Source organism: Psammomys obesus, unplaced genomic scaffold (genome assembly GCF_907164565.1).
Source record: "Psammomys obesus unplaced genomic scaffold, mPsaObe1.curated_primary_1811, whole genome shotgun sequence".
In the NCBI taxonomy this organism is placed as follows: domain Eukaryota; kingdom Metazoa; phylum Chordata; class Mammalia; order Rodentia; family Muridae; genus Psammomys; species Psammomys obesus.
The window spans coordinates 16,656,380-16,678,780 of record NW_026596046.1 but is presented as its reverse complement, the minus strand read 5'-3'; the positions used below and the strand labels follow the sequence as shown (position 1 = coordinate 16,678,780).

Here is a 22,401-nt window from a genome sequence, read left to right as displayed (position 1 = left end):
GAGCTCACTTCTCTCAGTTCCAGTCTGGGTCTCCCTGTGTGCTCTAAACACTCTTGGCTGAGCTGAGCTGAACACAGAAGTGCTGCAGACAAGAGGGCAAACAGAGCAAACAATGCATCCGTCTTTGTTGTCAAGGAATTTTTGCTCTCACAAGGGAAGCCAGGCAAATAATGCTGAGCCTCACAGGTGACAGGATCACATATGTACATCAGCCGCCGCACAGAAATAATTCCCCAGTAATTGAAGGGTGAGGCTGGGATCACTGAGTGACTGCATCTGGGTAGTGATGGGCGGTTTGATAAAAGCTTAGTGAAGAGGGCAATATGCGGGTATCAGAAGCCCAGAAGATGTTCAGCCACACAGATTCCCTGAGAAGAAAGGGGCTGGTAGGATCAGGAGCATAGCACAAGCCAAATCTGGGCAGCAGGTGCTTGTTTGGCTAATGTGTAAAGTGGAGGCTGAGTTACAATAGGGAATGAAGGTTGGTTCATCTTTCTGTAAACTTAGATGAATTTAGAACCAGCCAGGAGACTGGGGAGGCACACTTCTTTCCAGAGAAGGTTAACTGAGAAAGGAAGACCTGCTCTGAATATAGATGGTGTCACCCTTGGGCTCTGTGTGTAGCTGGAATGAAAGGAAGAAAAGAGTGAGATCCTGACAGGATGTGGGTCTGAGAGAAAAGATGTCAGAGAGCCTCTTGGAAAGATATGAATTATGGGAGGTACTCTCATTGTTCCTCCGTATACTGTGACCGTGGCAGACATCATTAATTGATCGTCGTGTGTATTCTGTATTTACTACAGATTCCCGAACACAGCAGTTTTGCTAACTCACTGGTGTTGTGCATATGTTAAGTCTACTCATGTTTCCTGCCATTCTGTTTTAGTCAGGAAAACTCAGTGGAAGAATTTAGGAGAGTTCAGAAGGTTTGGAACAAGCTGTTTTGTTCATATTTTCTTTTTGCAGTTGAAGGGAATACATACAGTGATAAAAAAAAAACTGTAGGACAGGGGGTAGGTTAAGCATGAAGGGTGTAGGTTCAGAAGTGGAATTAATCTCTAATTAGGTAGTAATTGGAGTCATGTGAATAGAGAGACCATTTCAAAAAAAGTGAAATTATGGGGAAAAGAACAGATGGTTTATTGCTGGAGGAAAGCAAAATGGTTATGATGCTGGAACTGAGGAGAAAAAAAGGTCAAAGAACATTTCCCTCACTTACTGAGGAAAGAAGCCCATCTTACCAGCTCCCTACATGGAATCCTTTGGAACCTTCAGAAATTCCAGAACTACTCCTCTGATAGACTAGCATTACTTTCTTTCTTCCCTTTCGATTCTGAATGAAAAATCAGTGTCTCTTAAAGGATGTGGCTCCTGGGACCTCCTCCATCTTGCAGGTCTGCCACGGTCTATCTCGTTCTTCCTTTCATCTTTATAACTTTTCTTCTCTTTGTCCCTCACCCTCATGTGTGCAGAGCAGAGAGCCAAGAACCGTGAATGGCATCTTGTCTTTCTGATGGTTACCTTGACTAATCACTCTGACACTTTCAGGTTCTGGGATAATTATTCTTGCACAGTCAAGGGCCTCCCTTCCTCTCGGTGACCTGGACTTACCCTCTAACAATGAAAATGCCCCAAGCTCTGGAGAGACTTCTCGAATTAACTCTTAGACGCAGTTGCAGTGAGAAAATCTACTCCTTTAATGGGGGGAAATATTGCCCTCGTAAGTCTTTATGCACTTGCGCTTAATGCTCACTTACCAATTCGCCTTTATAACTTCCATATTGAGTGAATTAAGTCCTCCATGTGGGTAGTTATTAAAGAAGTGATAAGTGCTTTATAATTCAGTAAAGGGTGGCCTGGCCATTTCATATCTTTCTAAGGAAATTGACCACCCGAAAGGCAGCACTCTCAGAACCCCTAAGGCCAGCTGATCTTAGGCTCAGAGCTCATATTGTCAGATCTCTTTCCAGTCAGCTGCTTGGCCAGAATGAGACTCATCTTCTTGTTCAGCCTTTCTCCTCCAGGGATGACTGGGGAAGAAGGGTCAATGTCACTGTGTGTGTCCTGCCACAGGCTCTTTCCTTTCCTTTTCTGTCTTGCTTCAAAGCTAAGATGTCTAGCAGGGTCTGGAGTTGAATGGTATGGTCAAGTCTCATCTGCATGCAAGAGCTCATTTCCCAGGAACACGTGAACTCCAGGCTTTGATCCCAATGCATAGGTGTAGCGGAAAGCCATCTGTAGTGGTCTTTTTTCATAACTCTACTTTATTTGGGGTGTTTAGGCCTCTACCTCCCTTCCACCAAACCTGCAACCTTAAGTAGAAGAGAGAAAAGGTTAGTGTTGGAGAGGGGACACAGACTCCTTCACTTCTCCTGGCTATTTAGGGTCAAGGGGTTCTTTTAGGGCTCTATACCAATCTCCATCAACCACAGATGCAGCCAGCAGCCTCCTCCACACAAAATTCTCCCCCCAAAGAATTTTTCTCCATCTGCTCCAAACCGCCACACTGTCTCTGGTCTCTGGTCTCTCCAAACTGTTCTACGCCACATGCCAACACCAAACACCACACAGAATGCCACATGGTCTCTTTCTTGGCCTCATTTATACTCTCAGAGTTCTACACCCCTTTCCACGCGACACGTGGAAGGCCATTACCAACTGGCAAAAGCCACATTCCCCACAAGACAATTAACAGGTGTGGACAAACAATGGCCCAACTAAAATCTCACACTTGGGATTAAAACAAAAACATATTTACATAACATACAAAGAAACCACAACTTCAATTGCACATAGGCAGTGTTTTTATTTTTTTCTATGTCTTACTCTCTTCAGATAGCTGGAAAAGAGGCTGATCCCCTGAAGACCTTGGTGCCCCTTATCCCTAGCTTTTTCATGAATTAATGATCTAGGTCATCATGTTCTGAGGAGGAGCAGTCATTTATTACTTTATGTTTTCTGTTACATGCCAGAACCTGGGCTGTTGTAGGTTGGATAATGAGCAAGACCAAAACTTTGTGTGCTCTCCCAGACCTTGCACTCCACTGTGCAAGAGAGACACCATACACAATAAATCACGTAAGTGAGGGATTGTGACTATTTGGACAAAGGAAATATGTAGAGCAACATTGTACAGCCTTGGTGCTATTGACATTTGAGGTTGGAAAGAAAAATGTTTGTTGCGGGGAGCTGTCCAGTGCACTGTAGGCCTTTACCCCCTAGATTCCAATTCCACCTCCCCTGTAAAGGGAAAATGTCTTTATGCATTGCTGTATGTTCCCAGGGAAACATGGCCACCCTAGTTTGATGACTATTTAGCTAGGAGGAGGGTACAGAAAGTTAAGTGGCTAGGTTGGTTACAGAAGGCCACAGTGGCAGTGACATTTTAAGAGACTTTTTAGTGACATCTTAGCTAAAGAAAACCTCGAATGGAAAGCCCTGCTGGATGGAGAGAATATGAGGTCCTGGAGAAAAGGCAGGACACCACTGAGGGAAAAAAGGCAATTGAGCTAAGAGGAAGCTTCGTTTGAGCTGGAGATGAAGGAGTGTGAGTCATATCACATCACACTTTGTTGGCCTTCATGAAGTCTGAATTTTATCACAACTGCCAAGTACAGAAAATAAAGTCACTGGAGGTTTGTGTACTTCTTGTTTATGTTCAAATTTATCACGAGTTTCAAAATGTTCATGCAGGCTTCTGTGTGAGAGACAGATTTGCTCAGGCTGAGTGGAAGTGGTGGCCATATTTTGGAGGGAGTGTGTTCAGAAGGTGGACTTACCAATGGCTTAGACACTGAGAAGGCAGGAGTGGTGGAGTTTGATTTGTACAACTGAGTGGTGCTGATGCAACTTTCTGAGAGTGAGAAAGCTCAGAAGTAGAAAGCAAGGGCTGCTGTTGGATCTGATAAATCACAATGTGGGAATCTTCAGTAGGAAAGAGGTCTTGCTGGAGGCAGCCTTGAGGAGGTGACATCATATAGGTGGATCTTACAGCCAAACACCTGGCTGAGATCACCTTGGCCATGAAGGGAATAGGTTAAAAGGGGAACCTCAGGGTGAGACCCAGCAGACACTGACAGTGAGGGATCAGACAAAGTATGTAGGATTAACAAAGGAAGCTAAAAAGGAATGTCCAACATGAAGCATCAACCCAGGAGCCTGTGCAGCCAACCATGCCAGAAACAGTGTGTTTCAAGAAAAAGAGAGTGGTTAACTAGGTAGAATGCTACCAAGAGATTGGGTAATGGGACAATGATGAAAAGTCTGTTGGAGTCATCAGCATGGGAAGTGCTGGCAGCCTTCTCAATGTGGTTCCTATAGAGCAGATGGAACAGAAATGAACGAAGTTGAAATGTGAGAGGGAGGTGAGGAAGGTCTCTGACTATGAATGAATCTTTTCAAAATCTTTGCCACAGTGAGGGGTCTGGGCATGAATCGGTGTTTGGAGCAAGGTAAGAGATCAAGGAGATTTCATTTTTAGGTGGGCTGTGATAGAAACTGATTTTCATACCAATGGAAAAGCATTGGGGTGTGGGAGACAGAGAGAGGAAGAGGAAGAATAAGAGGCTCAGGAGGAGTTGTTCTTTGAAGGCAGAAGGTTGAAGGCAAAAGGGAAGAGACACATGAGGAGCTAGCCAGCTAAACATTTAAGTAATGCTGGGTCTTTGTGGGGTTCATTCACTTATTCACTCATTCGCTCTGATGTCTTGTTTTAAGTGCTTGTACAACATGCTCCTGGTCATTGTCCTTGGAAAACTCTTGATTTGGTGGCATCCATGGTCACATAGAGGGGACAATCGAACACATAGACTCAGGTGCCAAGGGCCATCTCTTCCTTGATTTATATAAATGAATCCCTTTATCCCCCCCTTCTTAATAATGACCATGGACAGACATCAGACATGGCCTTGAGAAGGAGATGTGTAGATGGGTCTTTTTATAGCTTCAGGGCTATCTTCTTTCCGCTTCTAGCTCCATATTGATTCCCATGATGCCTGCCATATCTAAGACATTCAGTTTATACTCTAAGCCACATCTTTCTTGCGGATCATCAGGGTACTGTGGGGTTAGACCTAAGCTCTGGAATATTCAAGGGATCAGGGATCACAGCCTGTCAGGTAACCATCCTGGGGACCATCTTGTATAGAGGTAGGGTACCCTCCTTGGAGACTGTCCAGGTATATATTTACCCTGTAGCAGCTGTCTCTATTTGAGATTCTGGAAATAAGTGGAAAAACAAGACAGATCCAATTGCTGTTCTCATGCATTATGGGTCTAGTATAGATGACTTTATGACAAAAATGTAATAAAATAATCAAATAAGACTATTACACATGGCTATTAAGGCCACAAAGGACATAAACAGAGTTTGTGCTAGAGAAGAACTGGAGGAGAGATAGGGGGGCTGTTAGCAGAGAGGCACAGAGGGCTGGCTTCTCTGATCACAAGAGACCTTAGCAGAGACCTGGAGAAATTAAAGGGGTCAGGGAAGTTTTCTCTGTAGAAGATCCAGTTGGGAATACTTCTGGTTCATAGAAGGAACAGAAGCCAGGCCAGTGTGAATGGAGCTAACCCCGCAAGGAAATGTGTCCAGAGGAGGGGGCCTGCTGGCCAGTTCGTGCTGGGTCTTGTATGCCATACCATGACGCTTGAGACTGTTATAACTGTAAAAGGAAGCAATGAAGGCATTGATCCCTCTGGCATATAGACTGACGAAAGAAAAGAATGAAAATGGAAAGAGCTTGGAAGCGGTGGTTATTTGACATGATGATGATCGGCAAGCTGGGGTCAATATCCCCCAGCATTCCAAATGACAGCAGTGGGAACAGAGAAGCAGGTAGATTGGGGAAGGGAGGGCAGGCAGGTCAAGGGTTAGGACAGAACAGTCTGAACTCTGAAGGGAACAGGTTGACTTGCAGGTAAAATCTTACCCTGGGGAATTAGATTTTTCTTAGTGGGGTGACAGGGCCTGTGTCCTTGATCTTTTCTTGTTAGGACACAACATCTTGGCATCCAAAGAGCACAGGTGTACAAACATACTTTCCTTATTCCTGGCACAAGCTTTGGAACTGTTCAGGAAGCCAGCACAGATGCTGTCTCTCCCATCTGTTAGCCTTAGGATCTAAATGCTCTTTTCTGCGACTGAGGGAGGGTCCCACATGTGGGGCTGGCTTGCCGTAGTACCTGGCACACATATGCTTGTAGGCTGATGTGCTAATGTCTTGGCATGCTGGAGACACCATCTCAAGCCACCCCCTCCCCTGACCCCGCATGCCCCCAGCTCTCACGTCTGGTTCTCCTGTCATCTAATTCCCCAGTAGCAGTTGTCATGAGAAAGAGAGCTGGTGACTTGGCTATTATGATCCTAGGCAGCTCCCCCCCCCCAGACCCCTTGGGGCCTGTACTCCATGGAGCTGTTGTTCTGGAAGGTTTGTTTATAATGCTAAAGATAGCATATAATTGAAAGCTAAGCTGCTGTCTGGATCACTAGGCATAATATGCCTAGATAACAAATCAATTTTCTCATTGCCCCATAAGACTTCAAAGTCAAATAAATGCATGGCACATTGTATGTATGTAGGATGTGTCACACACACACACACACACACACACACACATACATACACACACGATACTTACTCTTTGCTTCACTCCTGTATCTGAAGTTACCATACAAATAAATGGTGTTTTCTAGGAAGGACTTGAAGTCTGGAGATGGCCTGGAGAGAAGAGACTTGTATGTATCCCCAATTTTTGAAGTTATTTGTTCTTTGTTAGAGGAATGGGATAGTTACATATGAAAAAAATAAACACCAAGAAGCAACGATTTCAACTACCTTTTCCAATAGATACAATGAATGTAATGATGGTAAACACTTAGCTATTATCAGCTAGATATGGATTATGACTTCACCTCCCAGAAAACACCATTTATAGGGTAACTTCAGACATCCAGAAAGAGGAGTGAAGCAAATAATAAGTATCGTGTGTGTGTGTCTGTGGATTTTTCCAAATTCCTTGAGACCTTTCCAGATATATTTGCTCTTACTTAGCATATACTTCCACCGTTAGTAACGGCTCTTCCTGATGATGCCCTGGCAGTATGCATTTCTTGAGTACAAACAGATTGCAGCTCTAACCGTTACACCATTAGCTCTCCATAAGGAAAGTGAGTACTGCGAGGCTCGAGTGTCTGGCCTGAGAACATCCAGTTCCCAGCTCTAAGACTTTTACCTATCTGGGCCGGACTACCTCCATCCATCAGCCTTTAGCTACTGTGCTCCACGAGGCGGCAGAGGAGACTAGACACAGCACATTGGAAGGAAAGAGGCTGCTCCAGGGGACCCCACATTCCTAATATCAAATAAGGAACTAGAAAAGTACTAACATGGCTATGCATTCAAGACAGAAATCTTAGGGGGGAAGGGCTGTCTGAGGCAGGGGAATGAGTTCTGTCTACTTGAAGAAGCTTCTGAGGGCTTTGGGGTGTCAGAGCACAGCAGACATTGTTGCTGTGATACAGAGTTATCAGGAGAGTGTGACTCAAGCTCTGTGTGCTGTGTTTGGGAAGCCAGGGAGATATGGACTGCATTTTAGGGAGAGGGGAAATAGATGTAGCAGGGAACTTGACAATGCAAAGGTTTTAGATTTAAATTTAGTTGTCTGGGAAATTTGGTTATGAAGAACAGCTCATTAATAGCTGTGTCAAGTCACATTGAAAAGAACAGCAATGTGACAGAAGGGGAGGGAGAAAAAAGGTTGGAAAAAGGGCAGTGAGGGTCCGACTGTGTCTGCAGGAAAGGGTGTGAACAAGTTCCACACACCAACTTTCTGCCTCACCAAGTACCCAAGTTACAGGAACTTTTGGCTGGGGGAGGGTACCCTGACCCTCTTGTGGACTTCCTTGTACATTAGTTCTCTCTAGTTATATGGTATTGGATGTCTCCATGTTCTAGTATTTTTTTTTTTTTTTGGATAGAGAAACACAGACATTAAATATTGGGATTATAAAGGAGACATGACATGTCTTTAATTAAAATATGGACCACACAGTTTGTACCAACTGATTTTCAGATTCTTGGAGATTGCCAAGTCATTTCCATATTGGCTCAAATGAAACAGAAAGAGGAAGAGAAAGCTATGGGACAAAGTATCATCTATTTTTTTCCAGCAGAAAAGTGCTTTGTATCTTCAATTAATACTTAGTTTATGCTTTGTCCTATTCCAGGGTGGCGTACGAATCCGGAACCTTGCTCCTGGGTCTAGGATCCAGAGATGCTATTATGCATTGTGGAAAGGGACTGGTTTTCTACCTCCATGGAGGAGGAGCATAGTGACCCTTTAAGTAGATCCCACACAAGTCATGTTCTGTGAGATCCATCTTGACTCCAGTGGGATTTCTGTACTGCACAAATAAGCCCGGTCTGGCTCCAGAACTTTGCCATCCCATTGTGCCACAGATGGGGTGAGCATGAAGTCCTGGCAGAGTGGTGGTTTTGCAGTTTTATGGAGAAGCAATGTGAAAGCTTAGGGGCAGGAGGTTGAGACGAATACGGGGAAAGGCTCTTGGCAGGCGGATCTCGCCTATAACTTGTTCACACCCTTGATTTGAGAGGGTCCTGAGAGCCATGGCTTTTGATTTCTGTCCTAGACTTACTGGCGTAGGAGCAGGCTTTTTGTTTTGGGCCATAAACTCCCAGTGTTTGATGCAAAGCAGTCATTTTTCAAAAGTGATGTTTTTAAGCCATGCAACTCTAGCCTCAATGACAACTTCGGCAGGTGCTTTATGTGATAAGGCAAAGGTCACTATGTCAGAGCCGGGGACCTCTGGGAAAGACACTTCTCTGCAGGTCTCTCCTGTGTGTCTCTGTCGCCTATCCGCCAGACATTAGTGTTATTTTTTTCCCCAGTTGTGGCAATCAAAACTGTCTGCAGATAGGGCCGACTGTCCCCTGGGAGACAAAATTGCCTCCTTTTGAGAATGTTGCTGTTAACATTTTAAAGTGGAGCCAATTGATTTAAGGTAAGGGAGAGAAATCAGGTACAGCTCTTAGGTATCTCTCTACCCTCTCCCCCTTGTCCCTGACCGGAGAAGGGATGCAAGCTGGCAGTAGGGCTCCAAGATGGAAGCAGGGCTCTGGGTTTGTATGAGCCAGATTGCTGTGCATTTTATCATCTTCCCATCACTGCTCTGAACTCTCTTTCCTCCTAACCCCACAGCAGGCTTTGGGAGACATCTGCAGGGAGAACCAGCCTAGCTCCTGTCACTCATCCTCTAAGGGTTCATTTAAGGCCCAGCCTTCCTTTAAAAAAATGTGTACTTATTGAACTGGAGTACCCAGAAAAAGCACCGGACACGAAGAACCCTATGTACTGGCACTAGGTTCTGCCTCCCCCATTTGGCATTAACAAAAACCATGCCAATTGTACTCTCTTACCTCATCCTATTCATTTATTATGCTTTGTAGAGCCAGCCTTTCCCACTGAAACTTGTAGCCTTCTAATAGCAGCCAGGAGAGTTACCATAAGTGACCTCCCTTGTTTGGTACCAAGCAGTGAGTCATGGAAGAGTTGGCAAGCACCAACCACCATCATTTGCAAATGTCAAGGCTGCACCTTTCCTGGCATGCTCCTCTTCTGCCCTGCTTTTACCCACTATGGGGATTCTCTTTCTTTTAAAAAAAAAATCAGTTTATTTAAATATATATTTGTTTTTGCTGCTGCTGCTGCTGTTGCTTGTATCTTGTTAGTGTGTGTGTTTGTGTGTGTGCATGCATGTGCCTATAAAGATAACCTACCTGAGTTAGTTTCCACTTTTCATCTCGTGTATTTCTAGAGATGAAATTCGGGTTGACAGACCAATGGCAAATGTCCTTTACCTGGTGATTCAGAAGTGCTTTCTTGAAGTCGTTTTCCTGGAAGTCATGAATGACAGATTTCCTGTCCTTCTACCCGCCTGCCATGACGGCTCATTAAAATCAATGATGACCCTACTCTTTTACTATTTCTTAAAAAAAAAAAAAAAAAAAAAACTATGGCCAAGAAATGACAACTTCTAACAGAAGTACAGTGCCATCTATCCTCAAAAAACACAGAAAGGCTTCTCATACAGTCCCATGGTTAGTGCCTTCCAAGGACTACTATGCACTCAGTCTTGCCAGGACTCTTGCTTGTTATTATTAGCAGTATTTTGTGATACTAGGATTGAAGTCAGAGTCTTCGGTAAGCTAGATGAGCAATGGAGCTATACCCCCAGACCCTCAAGAGCTCTTCAACACACTCCTTCAAATTTCATGTCGTTGTTATGAGGCGGGCATTTTATCATTCCCATTTTACAGCTGAGAAAAGGGAGGCACCAGCAGGTGAAGTGGCGTGGGCAGACTGTTATTGGAGGAGTGCTCCTGGACTAGTATTCTCTCGGCAGCCTTGCTCTAGGCAGGGGTTGGCAACCTTTTTCCTGTAAGAGAGTAAGTCCAATCCCTGTGGGCCATATGGTCTCTGCAACAAGGATTCAACTTTATAACTTGAAAGTAGCTGTAGGAGGCAGTGAACAGATATGACACAGCGGTATAGATTATATCTAATTCTTACAGGTCACAAAGTATGTTTTTACTTTGATGTTTCAAAACAAACATAAAAATGAATCTTAGTTTTGAAGCTATACAAATACAAACAGTTGGCTGGATTTGGCCCCAACCTGTAGTTTGCCAACCACTGTTCCCGAGCCCTGACCTCTAACCACTCAGCAATGTGGCTGCAACACTGCTGTTCCCTGACTGAGGAGCGCTCAGGAGCAACAAGGATGCCGGAGCTGTCATCTAATTTACTGGAGGTCTCCACCCTGCTGCTTCCTTCACTCGCCACTTCCTAGAGTGTGTAGGAGTCTAGAAAGGGTCCATTTTGTAAGCACAGATCATAAAGGCTGAAGTGAATAAAGTTTCAGAATGCAATGACTGGCATCTCTCCAATCATCAAGACACATTTGTGGAATGCTAATAGGGGCTAAGAAAAGTGATTTCATTTATTTGAGCAATTTGATTGATAGCTACTTGTTGGGAACAGGTCCATGTAGAAAGCTGGGCTCCTGTGAATGAAGAACATGCTGTATAAACACTGTGATCTCCTTGGTATTTGACATGGCCCATGGCCCAGGGATATACGCTAGAGGGGCTTAGTGGCACAGGTGGTCTTAGCTCTCTTGACTTTCCTTTGCTCCTGAAATGTTGTCAGTGTTCCTACCTCGGTGAGACCAGGGCATGAAAACTGCCTTGAAACCATGAGGCTTCTAGAGAGAAGGCATTAGAGTTAGAGGCTAGTGCCAACCTGGCCACCTGGTCAATGTCCCCAACAAATGCTAGTGTTTCTGGCTTCTCCATAGGGGCTCTGGGAGAATGTGTTTCAAAATGGGCTCTTGGCATACCTTGTCACTGTGTGGCTCTGAAATGCTGCCAGGCATTCTGGCAGCCACAGCCATGCTGCCTTTTTGGCTCTAGTTGGACCGGGTGGCAGATGGCAGAACCATTGGTGTGGTCGGGCAAGGGAGGAGCTGTCTGGGGAAAAGTGGTGGTCACTTTTCTGACCAGAGTGTGCCTCGAGTAGCTGTACTCTTTACTAAAATGGTACTGAACCTTTTACATATTGTACTCTGGATACTTGGATATTCAGGTTCCAAGAGGGCTGGGGTGGATTTCTTCGAATCTTCTGGTACCCCGTTGAAGGCTGTCTTTCATACCATGAAAAGGTCTTGGTAATCAGTAAGGCAATGTTTTTTTGACCTGGACACTCCAAAAGCCACAATGAAGGAATGTATGTCCCTGGTCAGTATCCAGGAACTAACAAAAATTAGACACATACTCATGATAAACCTTCTCATCATAAAAGCAGCCTTGAGTTTCTTTGCTTTGAGTTGGAGTTTGTGCACTGGGCCAGTTAACACTGGTTTGTGTCTGTTGATAAAGAGCTTCAATTAACAGTGCCTTTTGTCTCTGATTAGTCTGAGAATATGAATTAATTATTACTTAATAAATGTAGTCTTCTTGCTAGACACAACCCTCTTTAAAATGGAGGTCTCTGGAGGGAAAGCTCTAGAAAGATAGCTTTGTGATGGCAGGAGGAAGAACTGCTGTGGTAGGGTATCTCTCCTTCACTAAGAGACAAGGGACTCAGATCGGTTAAAGTGCTTGCTTAATCTGCACTCCAGTCTCAGAGATCAGACTTGAGCTTGGCTTCCAGAGTTTTCACATCGCCGCACTGTTTTACCTCTCCGTGGTTCGTGAGTCCTACAGTGCCCCTTCTCTGAAGTCACTTTTTTGTCCATCCTAATCCATTGGTTTCCTTGAGCTCCAAATGGAATGCCCTGTGGCCATGCAGATGGAGTGTTTGTCTGTGCCCTGCTGGGTACATCCATCACATTTCTCCTTATCTCAGTTGCCTAGAAGTCATGCCTTCAGGCAAGCCACACCCCACTTCCTAAACCAAGTCATTTATATTTTATTTCTGTGCAGGCATTAAGAAAGTAAAAGTCTAAAAGGAGCCTGATGTTAGAAGAATCCCGAATAGGAACAAGAAGGAAGTAAATTGAGTGAGAAATTTGAGGAATGGGTTTGAACTGCTCTGGAGCTAGGGAGAGATGCTGAACACTCCATCCTCTGGCTCCACACTTAGAAGTCATGGGTCCGTCACGTGACAAACCGCACCATCCAGAGGGAGAAAGTGAACTCAGAGTTAATTGGTGATTTGTCAGAAGTCATGGCTCATGCTCCAGGCTTCAAGCTCGTGTCTGACTGTAAAGCTGGCACTCCACCCCTGCCTGTAGTGACCTGACCTTTCCTGTCTTCCTGCAGACACATAGAGAATTGGCGAGGCCTGCACACACTCAACGCTGTGGACATGGAGCTGTACACGGGACTCCAGAAGCTGTGAGTACACCGGCGTGGCTTGTTAAGGAACAGCTGGGATACTGCCTGTCATCTTTTTTGCCAAAGTAGCAGCAATGGCAAGTTGGCCGCCTCAGGGTTTCTTCTCATGAATCCTCTTTGGGGAAGGTTGGCACCACCCATTTAGGGGTTGTTGGGGGCCACCTTGGTCCGAAGAGGTCATCTTGGATTGTGTTCTTTCTTCAACCCTGTGCTTGGCACAACCCTATATAGCTTACCCCATTCTTAGTCGCCACTACAGTGGACTTCAGTTTTTTAAACATGGGGGACCAGGAGTAAGGGGAAGGAGGAGCAAGAGAAGAAGGAGGAGGAGAAAGATGAGGAAGAGGAGGAGGAGGAAAAAGAGGAGAAGGAGGAGGCAGAAGAGAAAGCACAATAAGATTGAAGTTCCCTTGTCTCTGGAGCACCAGGAGCCCTGCCTCTCAATTGCTGGTCCAAATGGGAAATGACTACTCATCCCACTCTTAACCTAGTTCTCCAAAGGAATTGGGCTCATGTCTATCATGGAGGCCACAGTTAGCCATTTAGGGTGACTAGTGACGAAGAGAGCTACACCCCACTCACAGAGTTTGCCTTCCTTCTGGCTGTAATTGCTGGAGTTCTGCTAACTGTCTTTTCCTCTTTGCTTAGGACCATCAAGAATTCTGGACTCCGGAACATTCAGCCCAGAGCCTTCGCCAAGAATCCCCACTTGCGCTATATGTGAGTAGAACTGGACTTTGGGAGAGGCTGAGGGGGTGCTTGCTGGGAGAAAATCCTGGACAGTGAAGCTGACTTTGATATTTGCTGTCCTTGGCCAAAGCCTTTAACCTGCTTAGGCCTCCAGTTTTACTTCCTTATAACAAGCATTTGGGATTTGGTAATCTCAAAGGTTTTCAGTAGATGGAAGCCAGGGCTGAGTGGGAGAGTCTCCTAGCTCCCGAGTTTGTACATTTTTTCATAATGAAATTTTGAATTTTATGGGAATGTAAATGACATAGCTTAATGTGGACGTGACTCTACTAAGAGTATGTGTGTAGGATGGTAGGTTAAAATCACAGGCCTTGATTTGGGATGAGACAGAGGAGACATGGTCCCAGGTATATGTGTAGTTGGACATTCTTCACGCTGTATCTCGCCCCTTGCCATGCCTGACTAGTGAAATGGCTTCTCCTGGCAGAGGCTCTGGTTATACCTTGTAGGAGTAGAATCATCCATGGATGATTCCATGCTGATGTTTCTTCTTCAAGTCTAGTGTTGGTAGGCAGTCTGTGGGATTTGGAGGGAGGAAAGTTACTTCTTCTGAAGCAAGGGAATATAAAGAAAGCCCAGAAAGTGATCAGGGACAAGTCGACTGGCACCTCCACATGGGGTATATCTGTTGTCTGGGTCAGCTCTTTCTCAAGAATAGCCATGTGGCCATTTAGGGGGTGTGTCTCCAAAGAGCAGAGTCTGTTCATGAACCGGATGGCACAGTATCTGCTACAAATGGGGAAGGGAACAGAGGACCTACCAGCAGGTTGACTAATCTTGCTTTTGGACACTGTCAGTTGGCACTTGATAATAGAAGGGAGCTTGCTGGCTAGAAATTTATTTAAAAAGCAGAGCTTCTAAGAGATACAGTGAAAAAGTAGAGAGCAGAGGATGTGGGGTCACAAGAGATCCTGAAGAATTATGGTTGGGGAGTGGGTTTTTTTTTTTTTTTCACAGAAAAGAAACTGTACTCTCAGGTCTGTGTGTTTTCCCAAGCACAGGGTGAAATAGCTACTTATCTCTTTCAGCTACCTGTTTTGTGTTGAACTTTCTTTTTTCCCTTTAGAAATAGCAAGCTCCCTGGCCATTGCTTGGGGCCAATATACTAACAACTGGGGGTGTGTGTGGTGGGGAACCAAGACCTCCCTTTTAACTAATTCACTCTTGCCCTCTTGCCCTGCTCTAAACCCCATGGCATGATTCTCTTGATGTGTGTGTTCTTCACAGCCGGTATAGCTGCAACTAGAGATGAGCCTTCGACCAGATGTTCCAGGTGTTTATTTTATTGGGGATTTGAGTTTCATTGTAAAAGTTCCCAAGGGAGAGTGCTTTTGACATCCAAGAGGTCTCCTCTTTCACAACATACAGAGGTCATGAAACCACATGTCTGTAGCAGATCAGGTGGGGAGGGTTGGGCCAGGGAGCCACATGACAGCCCCAGCTGACTGCTGTGAGGTGAGGTGCAGCCCAATACTGCCAGACTTGATCTTGTCAAGATGAGGTGGGGCACCAGCACCCGCTCAAAGGGCTCTGTGAGACACAGTGGGGGCTCCAGAGGGTCCTGAAGGTTACAGATAGCAGAGACCAGAGGGCAAGGCACACAGTCTGGCTCATGCCTGGGCTTTATGAACGAACCCTGTCCATTTATGAAGACACACCCTAAATCCCTTCTGGGTAAATTTCCCGGCAGCTTTGGGACATTTTCTCCAGGTTTTGCTGCTCTCTCGCAGCATCTTCTATTTCTGTCTTCTAAATGCATTTACAAGTCTTCAGGCCCCAGCTGAGCAATCACAAGGCGATCACTTACTCCAACACTAATTGCCAAGCCTTGGCTTGGTGGCTATTTCTTTCTTCTTCTTTTTCTTTTTAAAAGGGAAATGGCTGAGAACATTTTTCTGACCCCCTCTGTTCAGAATAAGAAGCAAGGATGGTATTCTTGCTCAAGTTAATCTCAATCATCTGAGTGGGACAACTGTCCCTCATCCCTGACACTAGTGTAATTCTTCCCATACATCAGAAAATGAACCCATGATGTCAAGGTCAAGTTTTGGCAGCAAATATGTCCAGAAATCAGAACTCTGGGTTTCCTTCATCATCTATGAGTAAATGACTATCTCCTATTGACTGCTTCAGTTTTCTCTCTTTTGCTGGAAGCAGAATGAAAATGAGAGATTGGTGAATGCACATCCAGGAAAGACTTTTCTGAGAGACTGGGTGTTTTTAAAACCCTCTTGTTTAGATCGAGGATCTCCAAGAAAAAGGACTTTTCAACCCAATAATAAGAATATCTGCATGCTAAACTATTAAGTGGGCATAAAGGCAATGTCTGTTCTAGGCAAAGGCTACATGACCAATGCCCTGTATGGCTCTTAGCCCAGAAAGTGGAGTTCAGAAATGATGTTTCCTGATGTGACGTGATCTGTTGCTGTTGTTGTTGCTGCTGGTGACAGAGCCCAAGGGTAGAGAAAACATGACCCAGTGGCTTCCCTCACCTCTCTTTATCCTGGAACAGCTGGATTTCTGTTCCACAAACACATTCCATCTCAACCATGCCTATAATACACCTACTGTCTGCTTCTCCAGAACCCATGTAAAAAAGCCAAACGTGGTTTTGTCATCCTGCCACTAGACAGGCAGGATCCATTGTGCTCCTTGACCAGCCAGTCCAGCTGGATCAGCCGCCCCAGGCCAGTGAAAGAACCCATCTTAGGAAAACAACAGAAACAGTTTCTGAGGAATGACATCTGGAGTTGGCTTCTGGCCTTCACATTCACATATGTGTGAACACCTGCATATATAAACCACACACACATAAGCACACTTATCTTTCTGTCTCTCTTACACACACAGACATACACACTAATACTCATTAAGAATTTACTGTGAGCCAAGGAATGGACCTAGTGCTTTTGCAAATATGGGCTCACTTCACTTTGAATCATCTCTATGTAATAGCTCCTTTGTTCCCATTCTGTAGATGAGCACACTGAGGTCTACAAGCTGCGGTAGATTTCTTCTAAGGTCAGACTGTACGCTAGTGAAGTAGTCAGGCTGAGGGCTCCAATCCCTCCGACTCTGAAGTCTGTGTATTTTCTTCCATCCCTGGAGTATTTCTTCTCTCTGGTTCTCCCCGCAAGTGTTTCTTATAGGAGGGATGTGGGATCTTTAAAGTTTTATTAGAAAGCTGCATTTTCTCCCTGGAGATTTAGCACCATCCAGCCTCAAAGATTTCGGTTGAGAAAGCTGTTTAGTTTCTTTCCCTATTCAGGTCAGATCCTGTACCAACAGTTGCATTACTAACTGAATATCTTTATTGTGAAAGATTTCATAGCATTAGCCTATGGCCTACTTATTTCCAAGAATATATAATGTAAGAGTCCAGCAAGTCAAAAGACTCTATTTAATCTCTTGGAGTTGGTTGTAGAGGGATCTCTCTCATGTTCACTTGCGGGTTCTTTTCTACAAAGCTGAGGATGACAGTCTATCCCTCACACTGCTCACAAGCAGACATCCGCTTGATCCGTTCAGCTGAGAATGCTGGCTGCCTGCTGCCAGGTATGAGGAAGAGCTAAGGTGGGAATGCCTTGATTTGGGCACAATTGTGACAATGATATTATGTTTTCAAGGAGAGAAGGTCAGCAGCGCTTAGGTGGATAGGGATCAAGAAAATGGCTGGAGGCCCCACCTCCTCTTGGATACTGGCTGGACAGTATGCAATTCATTTCTCCTGAGGGAACAGGGATGAAAACATGGTGAGGCTGATTTATTATGTATTATAAACCACTAGAGGTTGAAATAGTCTGATTCTGGATTCCAAGCTGATGTGCTGATATTTTAATACTAAATGCTTACCTCCCTGTCTTCGCCTACCTCTGCACTGAGACTGTTTTCTAAGTCTCAGAGGGGTTGGTGTCTGGCATACGTGTCCCCTTGCTGCCCCTATTCAAGTGGCCTTCCTTCCCTGTTCTATGTGGAGGACACAGACATCGGATTCGCTAGTTTACTGATAGTAATAGCCTGAGGGCCTCGGAGAGTCAAGTCCGAGATTTTTGCTTGCTGCTGTTGACCTTAGGGAAAGCTAGTGAGCTTCTGAGAGTTTGGAAGGAGGTTTAAAAGCCCTTCCTCCTTAGGGTTGTTCCGAACCTTCAGTAAGACAACAGCGTGCAAAGAGCTTAACTCAACGCATTAGGAAGGGCTCAGGGCGCCCTCCCTGCTCTCTGGTATCCAGTTTCAGAGATCACAGATAGTTAACCTGGAAGAGTTGCTAGAACTAATTCTCAAATTCAGTGTTCTACACCCCTATGTGGGTGGCTAAATTGTATATCAAGCTTAACTTTGCCAAAGTGGGATTCCTGCTTTGTTTGGTTTGGTTTTGAGACAGGATCTCACTGTACTGCTCAGGCTGGCCCCAAACCCAATGTTCTCTAGCCTGGGCCTTCTAAAAGTTGGAAGGACATGCCTACTCTATCACAGCCAGCCTGCCTCTGCTTTTCACAGTTATATTTCCCTCTCAGTAAGTGTGTAAGGATAATTTCTTGGTTTGTTTGTTTGTATTTTGAGACAAGGCATCTTGTAGCCCAAACTGGCCTTGAACTCACTAGCTAGCTGAAGCTGTTTCTTCACTCTCAATACCCCTATCTCCCGAGAATAGGACCTTAGGTATGAACCCTCAGACCTGGCTCAGAGTGATGTTTTAAGCATGTAAATTCAACAGTGCCATTCTTCTGCCTAAAATTCCCCCAATTACTTCCTGCTTTAGTTATAGTAAAGGTCCAAGCCCATCACTGTGGCCTCAGGATTCAAGTCATGGTTTCTCTCTCTGTCTAATTTCCATGTGCTTTCTTTGCTGTAGCCTTGAGCCTTCTCTCACTTCCTAGACATGGCAGGCTCACTGCCCACCTTGGGAGTTTTTGTATCTGCTGACCCATCTGACCTGGAGAAATTTCCCAGCCTAGATGTCTCGGTCTAAGACCTGCCTACCACAATATTTTCTCTGATATTGCTTGCTTTCTCAAGCTTTTTCTGACCACTCAAATATAGCGGCCTTTCTGCTCTTTACAAACCTATCACTTTTTATTATATCCTGTGGCTGAATCATTTCCTTGGATCTTATTAATTAATTAATTAATTAATTAATTAATTAATCAATTCATTCATTCATTCATTTATTTATTTATTTATTTATTTTTGTCTACTGACTGTTTGAAAAATAAGCAATTAGTTATTTGTGTAAAAGTTCATACTAGATGTCCTCTACTGAAAATTAAATTTCTGCGGGATGGAGAGTTTGTATTATTCACTGCTCTAAACTCAGTACCTTGGAAAAGGTGAATGATCGCCCTCTGGATGAGAAGATGTCTTGATTGATGATTCTCACCAAGACCTTCATGTGTAAGAGCAGGGGCAGGGCAAAGACTATACTTAGTGTGACATCCTTTTCTTGACATTACCCTACCAACTTTCCTTGGATCCTATCCAGCCAGAGTGCCCGTGTGGCAAGAACCACTGCATCTAATTGAAAAATAAGGATATATGTGAATTACTGCCATTCTAAGAATGTGGGGAGGAATTCAACAGTAGAGAACTTGCTTAAGGTGTTTGAAGTCTTGGGTTTGATGCCCAGCATTACAAATGAAACACAGCATACTACACCAAACCAACAAAATTCAGAATGAACAAAAACGAACACTTACAGAGTCATAGCCAACAGCACCCCTCTGCAATGCTGGAAAGCACAAAAGCTGGAGAGCAGTGTATCTCGGAGCTTTCTTAGCTCTGCCTGCTCAGAACTTCCACAAAATCTCCTGCGTGAGTTACTGCCTCTCACTAAATGTCATCACTAGTGGGATGGTGTTGATGAGCAGGTAGAAGCATATGTTTTTGAGATGTCTTGACTGACGTTGGGCTCTGGTTCTGTCGTATATATTTGAGTATTCCAGGAAAGTGACTTCACCATCCTGCATATCTGTGCCTTATCTCCTCATTTGGAAAATGGGGATAATGTGCTTATTATTAGCAAGATAAAACATGTAAACCCTTATTAAGCGTTGAGGAGACTGTCTGGCCCAGTATAAATGAGTTTCAATTTTTCTTTTTTTGATTGACAGTGTGATGGTCATTCTCTTGTTCTGTGACTTAATAAATATACAGTGAAGCAAGATTTAAGAGACTTTTGTATCCCCTCAAAGTGCTGCATCCCAAAGACAATTAATCAACATACAGGATGTGGTTCCTGTTCTTAAAATTTACCATCTCAGGGACTCTGACGAAGTGGCACCTACTTTTATTTTAACCTTTAAAGAGACCGATAAAAGCTATAGATTTTTACCCCAATATAGGAAGATTGAGGGCATAGCTTAGTGACAATTTGCCCAGTTTGTAAATGACCTGTGTTTAATCCATGACTTTACCAAAATAATGTAAATATTTGTCCTCAGAGAAACGATCTCTCCACACATATATAGACAGTTTTCCAGAAAATTTCAGAGCTGTTCGGACTTCTTTTCTACACGAGTTAAGAACTCCTTCGGAGGGTGTTCCAGAGAGAGGTACACAGTTGAGTCATTTAAAAAATACCATTTCTGTCAGATGTGATAGCATACCTCTGTAATCTTAGTACTTGGAAAGTGGAGGCAGGATGATCAAGAGGGAAAACATTTGTCAAGCAAAAGTAGAGTTTAGATCTCCAGAATCCATGGGCATTCCTGATGGGCACTATGGCTAGCCTGTACCTCTAGTTTCAGAAGGTGGAGACGGGAGAACCCCAGAGAAAGTGAGACTTGCATTTTTTTTTTAGCTCTAGGTGTGATTAAGAGACCCTCTCTCAAACAATAATGTGGAAGAGTGATTGAGAAATATTTCTGATATCAACCTCCAGCCTCCACATGCATGCGCACACACACATATATGTATACCAGTACACACATGTATGCCTACATACATATGAGCACACCCACCCACCCACCCCCCACCCACCCACATGTATGCACACACATGCAGGTATGCACACACACACATTTTGTACTCTTTCTTGGCAGAAGCTTCAAGAATTTGCAGTGAGGCCTATATTCTCTCTCTCTCTCTCTCTCTCTCGCTCTTTTTTTTTTTTACTCTGCTATGGAGTGGAATGTAGTGATGCTCCAGATGGAGGCTGCTCCATTAGCCTGAATCTTGCTGGGAAGAAGATGGGATCACACCACAGCTGACCTTCCCTGGACATGTAGTGGGAGAGAAAAAAAATAAACTTTTGTTGTGGTCACTAGAAGATGAAAAAGAGGAGCCATAAATGACAGTAGCTGTACTCTGCACATGAAGCTGGTGGGCCACCAGGAGCCTATCATACTCTTCGTGCCTTGTTGCTACCTGTTTTCCTTCACCATGCCAGGAAGGGTCTCAGAAGACCACTGAGTGGGGCTGTCTTATAGAGCTAGCTTTGAGCCTTCTAACATTTAAATATGCAAACTGGCATATAAGGAGCAGGCTACGGTCCTGCAGCTTTTGACATGCTGCACAGGCAGCTGTCATTCTCTGGGTCTTCCCACAGGAGGTACTGGAGGGCTATGGGAACTTCAGGGCTTGTTGGTCAGAGATGGTCCCGGTGGACTGGGTGACTGTGGAGTTGGGCTTCCAAAGGGCTGTGCGTTTGGGTAAAAAGCCTGCTTAGGGCACAGTTGCTGCCACCGCGTCTATATGCACAGCCATATCTGCTTGGACTCCCTCCTAGAGCTGTTTGGTCTCGTGTTTCTGCTTCTAGGCTGTTGTGTCTGGCCATCAGATAAACAGAATGAGCTGCCAGTGGAACAGGACTTGAAAATACAGCCATTTGCCCATGGAGTAGGATTTGCACGGATTTACTGATTTGGGAAGATTAAACCAGGGCCATAGGTAGTGGTGTATCTGAGTGGTGGACTGGAGAGGAGCCAAGTGTGGGGAGGGGGCTCATGAGGATGGCTGTCAGTGTGTAAGAGGTATCGTTTGGACGTAGTAGTTCTGGGCAACTATGCCTCACACACCCTCTTGTCTCTCTCCACTGTACAGTGATCTTGGATAAGCTGCTTAGGCCTATTAAGCCTGTTTCCACACCTCTAAATCAAGGCACTATTTAAATGACCCAGTCTTGACCTTAGCATTTTGTGAAATTCTACTTAGAAGAAAGGTCTAAGCTGGGACACAGCTGAGACCACAGGGGGACAAGGCCAGAGGAAAGCTATTGTCAGTTTATTTTGGCCCTACCCGCTGCCTTCTCCCCACCTATCTTGTCCCTCTGGAGGGTCAGGCATTCCAATCCAATGACTTCCGAGGACACGGCTCCTGGGAACCCTGCTATGTGCTAAGCCAAATGCACTTTTATATGTCATTCTGTGCTCATAATAGTAAGTATATGCAGTACCCTCCCATTTTACTCATGGCCATTTGAAGCACAGAGAGTGTAGGCAGCTTGCCTAATTCCACAGCTACCAAATGGAAGAGCCAGAAGCCAACCACAGGTAACTTGTTTCTGGGGCTCTAAAGTTCGTCCTTACCATAGCCCCATTCCAGCCTCTGTCAGCCCTGGCTGTTGTCAATTCTCAGGAGGAAGGTGATTAACTGCCTGCTGTAGAACGAACTCTGACGAGGGACGGTCCATGAGAGACCACCATACAAGCATCTGCAGCCAATTCCTGCTTCCTGCCTGGTCACTGACAGGGTGTGGGTCAGTGGGCAGTGCCTCTTAGCTAGCTAGCTGGCATTCTGA

General features: G+C 44.8%; 1 protein-coding gene across 2 annotated transcripts in view; it reads left to right on the top strand.

Annotated features, from left to right (window-relative positions):
• The window catches only part of Ntrk3 (neurotrophic receptor tyrosine kinase 3), a 372,713-nt gene that overhangs the window by 46,681 nt on the left and 303,631 nt on the right, over positions 1 to 22,401 (top strand). For both annotated transcript variants that reach the window (XM_055623070.1, XM_055623069.1), the window contains exons 2-3: positions 12,843 to 12,917; positions 13,566 to 13,637. In XM_055623070.1, the coding sequence (XP_055479045.1) occupies positions 12,843 to 12,917; positions 13,566 to 13,637 (147 nt within the window). The remainder of the gene's footprint in view (positions 1 to 12,842; positions 12,918 to 13,565; positions 13,638 to 22,401) is intronic.